We start from the raw sequence: 12,248 nt of genomic DNA, 5'->3' as shown, positions 1-12,248 counted from the left end.
AGGCGAGATCCTGAGGTACCCTCCTTTTTAAGTTATTAATCTATTATGATTACTCTCTTTCGCCTACCTTTTGCTTTTTACAATACCTTAAAATCATCTTGTATGATATGATTCTAGAATGGGCCTCCCCAGTACCGTAGCAGAACCGTGTTTGAGGATGCCACTCCTGAGATGGTCAGGGACTTCTTTTGGGATGATGAGTTCCGTTCCAAGTGGGATGATATGCTTTTGTATTCTTCTACTCTCGAGCGTTGCAAGGACACGGGCACTATGGTTGTGCAATGGGTGCGGAAGGTGTGGCACTTTGTTTCTTACTTCTACCTTCTTTTTGCTTCTTCTCCCATCTCTTCTCACTCACAACTTCCGCTTCAGTTCCCCTTCTTTTGTAGCGACAGGGAGTATATTATAGGCCGTCGAATATGGGATGCTGGCCGAGTGTTTTACTGCATTACCAAGGTATTCCATTCTTTCGCTGCTAGTTTAGTAACCAAGCCTATTTCAAACTTACCCTAGTGGAGCTATTTACATCTTTTGGATTTCGTTGTTGTATATTGTTTTTGATTTTACTCTTCTCCCTTTTTTTTTTTTTTTCATGCGTCTATCTATAGTAAGTATATTCTCTTGTATTTTGTATCAGGGAGTACAATACCCGTCTGTACCAAGACAAAACAAGCCAAGGCGAGTTGATTTATACTATTCAAGCTGGTGCATCCGTGCAGGTACTCTACTACCATTGTGATGCACTCAAGCAAGTTGTCTCTGTTTTTCTCGAGTGTTGTTAGTTTCTGAGATTGACTGATATATATATATATATATATATATATATATATTATCATGGTGTAGTTGAATCGAAAAGAGGTGATGGTGAGATGACATCGTGTGAGGTACTACTATTTCACCATGAAGATATGGGAATACCGTGGGAGATTGCTAAGCTCGGGGTGAGACAGGGGATGTGGGGTGCGGTGAAGAAAATTGAACCAGGCTTGCGCGCATATCAGAGGGCAAAAGCAGCAGGAGCAGGTTTGTCACCAAGCGCATCAATGGCTCAAATCAACACCAAAGTGAGTGCGGAGGAGTTCATGAATGAGAGGGATTCGATAGCAGAGGTTACAGGAGAGAAGCCAACGGGGAAAAACATACCGAAGATACTGGTGGTGGGAGGGGCGATTGCGCTTGCATGTACACTGGACAAAGGGTTGTTGACAAAGGCGGTGATATTCGGAGTAGCCAGAAGATTTGCAAGAATGGGAAAAAGGATGTAGGAGAGAGTGTACATGTAAGTAGAGAGAGAGAGAGAGAGAGCTCATGAGGGAATGGGAAAGGTAAAAGGGTATCTCCTTTGGCCATTTGAATAGAGAAATGCTCTCTCTCTCTATTAAAAAGTCTTTGTCTTGGTGGATGTATCAATCTTGTTTGTAACAGCAAAGGGAAAAAGAAGCGAGAGTTATTCTTTCAGTTTTGAATTTCTGAGAGCGCGTACGGATAATTCCACGCTGCGTTAATAAACGAAACATATCAATCTATTATTGTCCAAGTCTTTTAGTGGAGTGAGATGATGGAAATAGGACTGATAGGCTGTGAAAGAAGGAACTTTCACGTCTGATTTTCTCCCACCGTCTCAACTCCTGGTTACTCTCATTATTTTCAGTTCAATCTCTATTGAATTTCCGTTTGATACAATCATGTGTTGGAGAATGGGACTGACTTATAGCAAGAAATCTGTTATGTTCCTCAAGGTGACATGATTTTCTTATTGGTGGTCACATGAAAAAGGATGGAATGATGAATGCATGGATGATGTTCAATTCAATTCAATTCAGTTTAGAGGCGGAGAAGGCAACGAAGAGCCTTGCCTTGGTTAAGCAGCTGGATGGCTTCGTTGATATCGTGGAAGGGAAGCTGGTGAGAGATGAAGAGATCGAGATTGACAAGACCTTGGAGGCACTGGGTGATGAAAAAGGGTAATTGGGTTTTGGGTTTGAAGCCTCCGAAAACAGAGGCGGTGATGGATCTGCCTTGGAAGAGCTCCATGGGATGGATAGGGAGAAGCTGTGGGCTTGCGTGAACACCCAGCAACACTGTCACTCCTAGTCCTGAGTTTGTAGACAGAAAGGCCTCTCGAAGTGCTTCTATGCTTCCCGCACACTCGAAGCTGTACTCCACTCCTCCCTCTATTATCTCCCTTACTCTCTCATGAACTGCCTTGTCACTCTCCTTTGGATTTATGAATTCACTGATCCCTACTTCTCTGCCTGTTCATCCATCCAGCACACTTAGCTACTTAATTTAGGAACAATTTTCTCTCAGTCTCATGCATGTACAAATAATACGCTATTATGATTTATACCTAGTTGGAACTTGTCAGGGTTGACGTCGATCCCAATGACTTTAGAGGCTCCCCTGGCTCTTGCACCTTCAGCCACCTTTTTCCAATTAACACGGCATTAAGAGTGAGTCTATGTGTGTGTAGTGTACCCCAATTAGTATGGATTGCATGATGATACATAAAACAAAGAGGAAAAACTTACGGCAAGTCCAACAGCGCCCAGTCCAAAAATAGCGACGGTGGAGCTAGGTTGAATATTAGCAACATTCCACGCCGCACCCACTCCTTCATTCCATAAAACACTTATCTCGTTCATTAAATAAGCAACTACATGTCAAAATTCATATCTATACAGTGAGTTAGACTGGATGCAATTAATTTTACCAGTGGAGACACCGCAGCTGAGGAGGCTTATCTTCTCCAGAGGAAACAGAGGGTCCACCTTGAGCACGCAAGCCGAGTCTATGACCGTGTACTCAGAGAAGGTGGATGTGTTGAGGAAATGGAAGATGGGTTTGTTGTCTTTGCTGGTGAAGAATCTGGTCTTGCCATCGCTTACCATCACCTTCTTCATCGGATCCACTCGGAATCTCTCACAAAGATTGGCTCCGTCTCGCTTGCAGACTCTGCACTCTCCGCACTCTCCTGTGAAAATAGGGAGCACATGATCACCTGCCTTCATCTCTTCCACTCCTTCCCCTACGCTCTCCACTATCCTGCAACAATTAAGGTTTCCATCCAACAACATAATGTCCATTTATTTCTAAATCGATCACCTAAAAGTGTTTTTTTAAATAAAATAAAATAAATAAATAAATAAAGATCCATCAGATTTATTTGACTTACCCTGCCGCCTCATGGCCAAGGATTCGAGGGTATGCNAACATTCCACGCCGCACCCACTCCTTCATTCCATAAAACACTTATCTCGTTCATTAAATAAGCAACTACATGTCAAAATTCATATCTATACAGTGAGTTAGACTGGATGCAATTAATTTTACCAGTGGAGACACCGCAGCTGAGGAGGCTTATCTTCTCCAGAGGAAACAGAGGGTCCACCTTGAGCACGCAAGCCGAGTCTATGACCGTGTACTCAGAGAAGGTGGATGTGTTGAGGAAATGGAAGATGGGTTTGTTGTCTTTGCTGGTGAAGAATCTGGTCTTGCCATCGCTTACCATCACCTTCTTCATCGGATCCACTCGGAATCTCTCACACAGATTGGCTCCGTCTCGCTTGCAGACTCTGCACTCTCCGCACTCTCCTGTGAAAATAGGGAGCACATGATCACCTGCCTTCATCTCTTCCACTCCTTCCCCTACGCTCTCCACTATCCTGCAACAATTAAGGTTTCCATCCAACAACATAATGTCCATTTATTTCTAAATCGATCACCTAAAAGTGTTTTTTTAAATAAAATAAAATAAATAAAAAAAAAAAGATCCATCAGATTTATTTGACTTACCCTGCCGCCTCATGGCCAAGGATTCGAGGGTATGCTTGTTGAGCCTCGTTCTGACCAAAAGATAAGAGATTTATTAGAAGAAGAAGTAGTAATTGAAAGGGCTAGCTAGCTACTCGAAGAAGAAGAAAATATATATATGAAGAGTACCTCGCCTTTCCATGCGCTAAGATCGGTGTGACAGATGGAAGTGAAGAGGATTCGAAGTCTCACTTCCAGTCTCTGAGGAGGATCCACTTTTACATCTTCCATCACTAGAGCTTCTCCAGCTCCCCATGCCACAGCAGCTGTTCATTCATTTCACACTCATAAATCATAATATGTATATCTTAACTTCTTTTTGGGAGCCAATATATATATATATATATATATATATATATATATATCTAACTTAGCTTTGCACATACATACAAAGATTTTTATATACAAAAAGTACCTTTGCAAGTGATTACTTTGCCTTGTGTTTCCATCCGCAAGCCTCTCCTGAGTCCTGATGACTTTATTATTGGCTCTGAAAGTTGAAACAGGGTAGTGAGCGATTGGAGAATGTCTCACCATATATATATATATATATATATAGTTATTTAAGTTCATTAACAAAAAATAATAGTCAAAGAAAATACTTTTTTAATTAACAATGTTTCGTTATATATGATTTAGTACTTCTTAATAAATAAATAAATAAATAGAAGAATTATGGATTTTCAACTCTACTAATTGACAATAGTAGAGAGTTTCTTCTTCTTCTTTTTTTTTTTTTTTTTTTTTTTTTTTTTTTTTTTTTTTTTTTTTTTTTTTTTTTTTTTNGTATGTATATATATTTCTATATATAACTATTTGGAATCAACTTCTTTTCTTCTCTTTTTTTTGATTAGCAAATATCAACTTCATTTTTTAATATGATATATTTTATCTTGCCATTCGAAATGGTGAATCTTTTGGTTCATTCATCTCGAACGGGATTTTACTTTAATTTCTTTTAGTTACACATTTCTATGTTTAATACTGTGTAAAACTAATTCTGTCAGTTCAAAATCAATTAATAATGAGCTAAAAAACGATTATTTATATTCTTCTATATATCGTCTCTATTTTTATGTGAAATTAACAGTATATATGCATCTATCATGTTCGATATATACACGATCACACGTAGGGTTGTAAATTGGTCTGTCCATAACCAAATGGGCATGTCCATTTGGACACATACAATTTATGGTCATTTATGTGTCAAGACCCAAATACACCCACACCCAAATATGTCCAAACCAAATAGGACCATGACCAATTGGTCTGTCCATTGGTTGCAGATTGAAGCAAAATTCATAATCTCATAAACTCATAATTATAAAGCTAAAGGTTTATAAACTCATAATTATAAAGCTAAAGATTTATAAATTCATAATACACTCATAATACACTCATAATACACTTATAATACTCATAAATACACAAAGAAAGAGAGAAGCGGCGAAAAAAAAAAAAAAATCCTCCAAATAGTAAAAACCCTAATTTTTTAGGATTATTGGACAGCCTACGTCCAAACTAGTTTAGACCATATATAAATGGGCTAAATTGGTTTTAGGCCCATTTGACCGTTTTAAATTTGGTAATAACCAAAACCAGTCCAAATTAATTTGGACAGGACAGCCCATGGTTTTAGATACCAATTGACATCTTTAATCACACGCACAAAAGCTAATTAGTGAATAGGTAAGAGATACCAACGGCAACGTATTAACCAGTTAATGTGCATGGTAAGGCAATTTTTATTTCTTTTTCTCACAGGGTGTGTAATAATAGTCCCTTAAATCAATATAAATCCGAAATTTTTTGCAAAAAAAAGTTAATGTTCAGGGTAATCTTAAACGCGGAGCTTCAAGTTTATAAGGTTCGATAGAGTTTAGGCAACAGGGAAGAGAATAGTTTAACATACTTTGGTAATTTTAAAGAAACATGGATCTAACACGTAACACCTTCAACTTTCTTGACAACTGACAAACAAATAAAAAATAAGAGATCTACATTATCATAAGAAACAAAAAAAAGGATATATATGGTCCTGCATGCATGGGGTCACTAAATGTGTTCTCCGGGCTGACAAGGTCCATGTTCCGTTTCAACTTCTTACGTAATTAGTTGACCCCTCCATTGCTCATTTATTTCGTTTACTTGTCTGTGGGGCTATGGAATGTCCCATCTATTCAATGCTCATGTTTTCATCTGTCTGCTCAAATCGGTAACAGAGATAACATTGAAAAACTCAGACCAGAACTTGTAATTTAGTAGTACTTTGAATTAGTTTCATCAATGTTAGTACGCGTATTTAAACTTGCGTATTGCAATTTGCAGACAAAAAAAAAATCATTTTGAAAGCTCAACATTTTCCAAATGTGACGTGAGAATAAGACCATCGGATTTGATCGTCATTTTCAAGCACTACAAGAAAATGGGGTATTAATAGCTCTGTATAGCTGCTATAGTATTAACTATTAAGTAGGATACTATACCGTTTTTACGTACGCTATTTTATGTCCCGCAACCGCAATAATAGATATGTATCTTTACATAGTGTTTTAGTTATGCTATTATAGATTCGCATAGGATAACGCTTTTGCTAAGTTATAGTAAAATTTACAATAACAGTTTATAAGTGCAATTTTTACAAGGCCATGTAATTCATCTCTGCTCTTGAATTTGTTGTTTATATTTCTCATTCAAACTATATATAAAATATATATATATAACGAAGATACAAACTTAAGATTGTAAAAAGTTTTCACACAAACTAATAATGTCTCAAAAAGATCAGGAAAAGAAAAGTGCAGTACGCATAGTTATCTAGAAAAGGACAGTACTCGGCCTTCTGCAACTCTCACTCCCGAGTTACCACAAATCTAATAGGATGCACTTCACCTTTGCACCTTTGCTTACTACTAGCAGCACATTTGCTACCAGCACGCATGTTGGTAGCAAGACTCTAGCATTCATAAATAAAAACTTCATTATCAGCAATCCACCACAGAAGTAAACAAGAGTACTCCAGCATAATCAACAACTCCAACTAATACATCCAATTACAAAGATAGATATATTGATCTTAGTAACCCCAAAACTTTAAAAAATTAAAAATTAAAGGAGGTCAAATTTTTTTACCTCTGATCTTATTGTTGTTTTCTCCCGTGTACGTGGCTGATCAATCAGTTCTATCTTATTAGTAACCTTTATGATTTCCTCATTAAGTGCTATGGAAAAAGTAGACATATATTAAACATAGCGGACACGTATAAACCGCTATCTTCATATGCTATTAATAACCACTTTTCTTGTACTGAAGCGTGGTTGGCTGTGATTGCTGTGGTATACTCCCGTTCGCTCCAGATCATGTCAGATGTATTGTTAAAAAAAATATTAAAGATAAAACCAGATATATATATATATATATATATATATTGTATATAAATAATTTGAGATTACTCTGAATTAATGTGAAAAATAGTTAACATTTATTAGTTATTTACATTCTAAATTAGCATTTAACTTCTTGTTTCACATAATTTGCATGTTTTGTACTATTATCCACACTTGTTGAGTTTGTTACTATTTGTTGCACACCAAAAAAAACAAATTAAAAAAGTTTGTTCCTATTGGCTATTTCTCACCGTTTATCTAGCTTTTACTATTTGTTCCCTAAACACAGTAAACTCGGGCTTGCTCACAGAAGACTCCATAATAGAGAAAAGATCACAACTTACGAATGTGGACTGTCCACAAGGCTCCATAATTGACTAATGATGATGTCTCGTTGAATTCCTCAGAGATAAGTGGATCATTTTATTTTATACGTTCAGACTTTTCAAATAAGAATCGATGGTACTGACTATTGATGATGTTTTGTTAAATTCCTCAGATAAGTGGATCATTTTGTACGTCCAGACTTTTAAAATAAGAATCTACGGTACTGACTAATTGATGAAGTCTTGTTGAATTTTCTCAAATATACGCGAATGGTTCATGTTGAATAACCTTATATATAAAAGTAAGATTTATCTTTAAAAAAAAACAAAGAGTAAGATTCATTCTTTTTCTATCAAACCACTTCAACATCTATTTTATCTATTTCTCAAATAAGTCTTGTATACCAACATCTATTTGTATATAATTCCTCATATAAATTTTAAAAATTTAAGGAAATATGTTTGTTATTGAAGGAACTAGGATGTCGGCCCGTGCGTTACCGCACGGGAAAGTGAAAACTTGAAATGATTAACATTGTTAATTTCACATTTCGAAATGAATTTTTTGGTAATTTTTTAACTGTATAATATAAAAATCATAAATAATGACTAAGATGAATTAACCAAATTAGTTAAATAAAATATTTGTTATATATATATAAATGAAAAATCGATTCAGTGACAATAAGAGAATTATGTTAAAGATATGTAAATCTAGGTTTACTGAATCATACTCAGATAATCAATTTTGAAAGATATTCACATAGAATAAAATTTAAATCATTATTCTATCAAAATTTATAAAAAAATAATAAGATAATCAGGGAGAAAGAGCTCATAGCTGCAACTGCAACCAACCAAATTGACTAAAAAGATAAATCTATGAAAAATTAGAAATTACAATTAATTACCTAAATTAATACTTGAAAGAGATGATCAATACAATTAGATGGAAAACGACACCGAACAAAAGTTAGATGAATGAATCAATAAATAAAATAATCCAAATTTTTTAACAAAGATGAGTAAATTAATATTGATTAATAAATTGAAAGAAAATAATACTCAGAATTTTTTGGAGGTATTAAACAATAGTCAAATAACAAAAACTCTTTTCAAGGTCCATAAATATATATATATATATATATATATATAAACAAAGAGGTGTGAAACAAAAATGTGCGAAAATTAACAAATGTGAACAATGAAAGCTGGGAGTACGACGAAGAAACACAATTATTGGATCAAAATAGTGCAACTTTTAAAATCATTAACAAATCTAAACAGTTAGATGAGATAATAAAAATAATCTCATATGTTATATTTAAATTGACCCCTAAAAGTGAGTTTGCTATAATATATAAACATATAAATCTATGATTTTATTTATTAACTTGTAAGTTTAAAAAATACTCAGAAAATAATAAATTCGGAACTTGTTTTTGTATTCCATAAAAGTTTATATATAATAAACAAAGAGGTGTAAAATATAAAGGTGTAAAACATAGATGTGTGAAACAAAATGTGAAAAAATTAATAGGTGTGATTTTTGAAAGAAGGGGGTACAACGAAGAGATGCAAAAATATGAAAATATAGACGTGTGAAACAAAAAAGATGCAAAAACTAATAAGTGCAAATATTGAAATCAAGAAACACAATTGTTGGATCGAGTTTTTGAAACTTTTGAGATCATTAACAAAGAGTGAGATCATTAATAATACTTAAATAACAAAAACTCTTTTCCAAATCCATAAAAATATGTATATATATATAAACAAAAAGGTATGAAAACAAAAAGGCGTGAAACAAAGGTGTGAAACAAAAAAGTGCGAAAACTAACAAATGCAACCATTGAAAGCTATGGGTACGACGAAGAAACACAATTGTTGGATCAAAACATTGCAACTTTATATAAACAAAGAGGTGTAAAACAAAAGGGTGTGAAAACTAACAGGTGCCATCATAGAAAACTGGAGGTGCAACGAAGACACAATTGTTGGACCGAAACTTTGCAATTTTTGAGATCATTAACAAAGAGTGAGATCATTAATCATACTCAAAGAACAAAAACTCTATTCAAATTCCATAAAAATCTGTATATATATATATAAAAATAAAGAGTATGAAAACAAAGAGGTGTGAAAACAAAAAGGTGTGAAACAAAAAGGTGCGAAAACTAACAAGTGCAACTATTGAAAGCTAGGGGTACGACAAAGAAACACAATTGTTGGATCAAAGCATTGCAACTTTATATAAAAAAAGAGGTGTAAAACAAAAGAATGTGAAAACTAACTGGTGCCAACATACAAAGCTGGAGGTACAACGAAGAAACACAATTGTTGGATCGAAACTTTGCAACTTTTGAGATTATTAACAAAGAGTGAGATTATTAATCATACTCAAAGAACAACAACTCTTTTCAAAGTCCATAAAAATCTGTATATATATAAAAACAAAAAGTGTGAAAACAAAGAGGTGTGAAACAAAAAGGTGCAAAAACTAACAAGTGCAACCATTGAAAGCTAGGGGTACAACGAAGAAACACAATTGTTGGATCAAAACATTACAACTTTATATAAACAAAGAGGTGTAAAACAAAAGGGTGTGAAAACTAACGGGTGCCAACATGAAAAGCTGGGGGTGCAACGAAGAAACACAATTGTTGGACCAAAACTTTGCAACTTTGAGATTATTAACAAAGTTGTGGATGCAACGAAGAAACACAAGTCTCAATGTGCAGATTTTATTTTTTGACTTTCTGGAAAAACCAAAACCAAGATACGAGAGGCATGATGATATGCAGTGATGCTAGAGCTACGGATAAGCCAAATTTTTTAACAAACATGGTATAATTATAATTTTATATATCTTCTTATTTAACATATTTATTTTTTCTAACAAACATGGTATAAATGTTAAATTTTTAGAAAAAATAACAAAAAATAAAATCTGCACATTGAGAATCAAAAACATTAGCCATGCAAAAAATATGGCACACGTACTTAATAACATTAGCCATGCAAAAACATGAAAACCGAAAAGGCTAAAAATTTTGAAGAGACTAAAAGTTAACAAAACTAAGATTAATGTATGAACTTAATAGTGTTGACTAACAGTAATAATAATCTAACCGAGAAACACTACAGGTCATTCGCAGCAAAAATATTAAATTACCTTGAATTAGAGATTGATGCTTGAAAGTTAAAAAAACACATCAATAATACAATTCTTTAGTACTCAGAAAATAATTTTTCGAAATTTGGTGTGAAATGTAAAGTTGTAAAAATTAATAGATGTGAAACATGAATGTACAACAAAGAGGTGTAACACATAGAGGTGTGAAATTAAAAGGATGTGATTTTTGAAACCAGGAGGTACAACAAAGATATGCAAAGACTAAGAGGTGTGATTTTTGAAAGATAAGGGTGCGACGAAAAGACACGATTAATAATTTTAAACCATTGGATTAAAACTGGAACTAATCTCATCCGTTGGATTAAAAGTTGACACAAAAAAGTGGATTTTCTATTATATATAGATTATATGTTGGTTTGAGATAAAAGAGAGGTTACAGTTCATATTTTACCATTAAAATATATATATATATATATATATATATATATATATATATCGGCTTGGGTTTATAAATGATTGATTAGGATTTAGGATTTAGTTTTTACAATTAAAAAATATTATATATCGATTGGATTCATAAAAAAAAGATTAGGGTTTAGATTTGACAATTAAATAAAAATTATATTTTAGTTTGGATTTATAAAAGAGTGGTTAAAGTTTAGATTTTACAATTAGACAATATTATATGTCGGTTTGAATTTATAAAAAAAATAATCAGTATTTAGATTTTATAATTAAAAACAACAAATAATGTTAGGGTTAATAATTTTAAAATTCAAGGTTAAGATTTTTTTAAAAAAATAGATTGATTTATTTTTATTACTTTATTTAGATAATATTCATTATTTTAGTTTATTTAATTAAATTACATAATAATTTTTAATTAACTAATAAAGAGAGAAGAAATAAGTAAAAATATTTAATAATTAATTATTCCACACATAGTACGGGCTAGTTGTTATCTAGTTATCTTTTTATCGTAAAATAATATATGGAGTTTTGACGTTAAACCAAAAAAAAAGCTACTGGCGCCAAATTCGGACTTAGACTTCAAAATAAGGTGAGAGATGCGTTTTTTATTAAAGAAAAAGACGCCGATGTCCCGCAGAACATTGCACTTTTTTTTCTTTCTTTCTTTCTTTCTTTTCTTTTGCAAATTATAGGATTTAATGGGATTGAAATAGACCCATTAACTAAGCTCTTTCTTAAATTTTACTCACTCGATCTTCTCTTTTGGTCCAATATAGTTTGATTCGACGTATTCTTTATAGCCCAATTAACTCCTTTTCTTTTTGGGTATCTGTTGGGGCTAGAAACAACAATTAGAAAAATAAGTTTGTAAAATGAGATCTGGGCAGACTTTCGGTACAAATCGACTTAGAACTATGAAAAACAACGAACTGGACTTTTGTATTCACTTTTTCTATTGATTCGCTCTGAGCTTGATTACATGTGTTGTGTCCTTCACATTCATCTGCTATTTAAACTAAAATTCCTCGAAACCCTTCCTGAACGTCTCGCTGCAATCTCGGCTCCCCAATCCCGATTTCTTCTCCAGGTTGACTTCATCCTCCTGCTCGGGT

The 12,248-nt window shown here is 33.6% G+C and overlaps 2 protein-coding genes across 2 annotated transcripts; one reads left to right on the top strand and one right to left on the bottom strand.

Annotated features, from left to right (window-relative positions):
- LOC104714841 (phosphatidylcholine transfer protein) lies at positions 104-1,529 on the top strand. The gene is made up of 4 exons (XM_010432319.1): positions 104-294; positions 373-456; positions 638-719; positions 844-1,529. The coding sequence occupies exons 1-4, from the start codon at positions 172-174 to the stop codon at positions 1,263-1,265; spliced, it is 711 nt and encodes a 236-aa protein (XP_010430621.1). The 5' UTR covers positions 104-171; the 3' UTR covers positions 1,266-1,529.
- Positions 1,689-4,341, bottom strand: LOC104773687 (alcohol dehydrogenase-like 4). The gene is made up of 7 exons (XM_010432318.1): positions 4,229-4,341; positions 3,943-4,079; positions 3,796-3,845; positions 3,334-3,665; positions 2,532-2,614; positions 2,351-2,426; positions 1,689-2,255 (listed from the first exon to the last, which is right to left on the bottom strand). Exons 1-7 carry the CDS (start codon positions 4,260-4,262, stop codon positions 1,825-1,827), a joined length of 1,143 nt encoding a protein of 380 aa, XP_010430620.1. The 5' UTR covers positions 4,263-4,341; the 3' UTR covers positions 1,689-1,824.

This window comes from Camelina sativa, chromosome 9 (assembly GCF_000633955.1).
Source record: "Camelina sativa cultivar DH55 chromosome 9, Cs, whole genome shotgun sequence".
Classification (NCBI taxonomy): Eukaryota; Viridiplantae; Streptophyta; class Magnoliopsida; order Brassicales; family Brassicaceae; genus Camelina; species Camelina sativa.
This window is presented reverse-complemented; position numbering and strand designations above follow the sequence as displayed.

What these genes read in the sequence shown, in the direction of transcription:
- LOC104714841 (XM_010432319.1), top strand. Translation starts at nt 172, where the DNA reads ATGGTCAGGGACTTCTTTTGGGATGATGAGTTCCGTTCCAAGTGGGAT. An exon ending in TGTTTTACTGCATTACCAAG is followed by an intron (nt 457 to 637) that starts GTATTCCATTCT and finishes ATTTTGTATCAG; the next exon opens with GGAGTACAATACCCGTCTGT. An exon ending in AAGCTGGTGCATCCGTGCAG is followed by an intron (nt 720 to 843) that starts GTACTCTACTAC and finishes ATCATGGTGTAG; the next exon opens with TTGAATCGAAAAGAGGTGAT.
- LOC104773687 (XM_010432318.1), bottom strand. Translation starts at nt 4,262, where the DNA reads ATGGAAACACAAGGCAAAGTAATCACTTGCAAAG. An exon ending in CAAAGTAATCACTTGCAAAG is followed by an intron (nt 4,080 to 4,228) that starts GTACTTTTTGTA and finishes ATGAATGAACAG; the next exon opens with CTGCTGTGGCATGGGGAGCT. An exon ending in TGGGCGCTGTTGGACTTGCC is followed by an intron (nt 2,427 to 2,531) that starts GTAAGTTTTTCC and finishes AATTGGAAAAAG; the next exon opens with GTGGCTGAAGGTGCAAGAGC.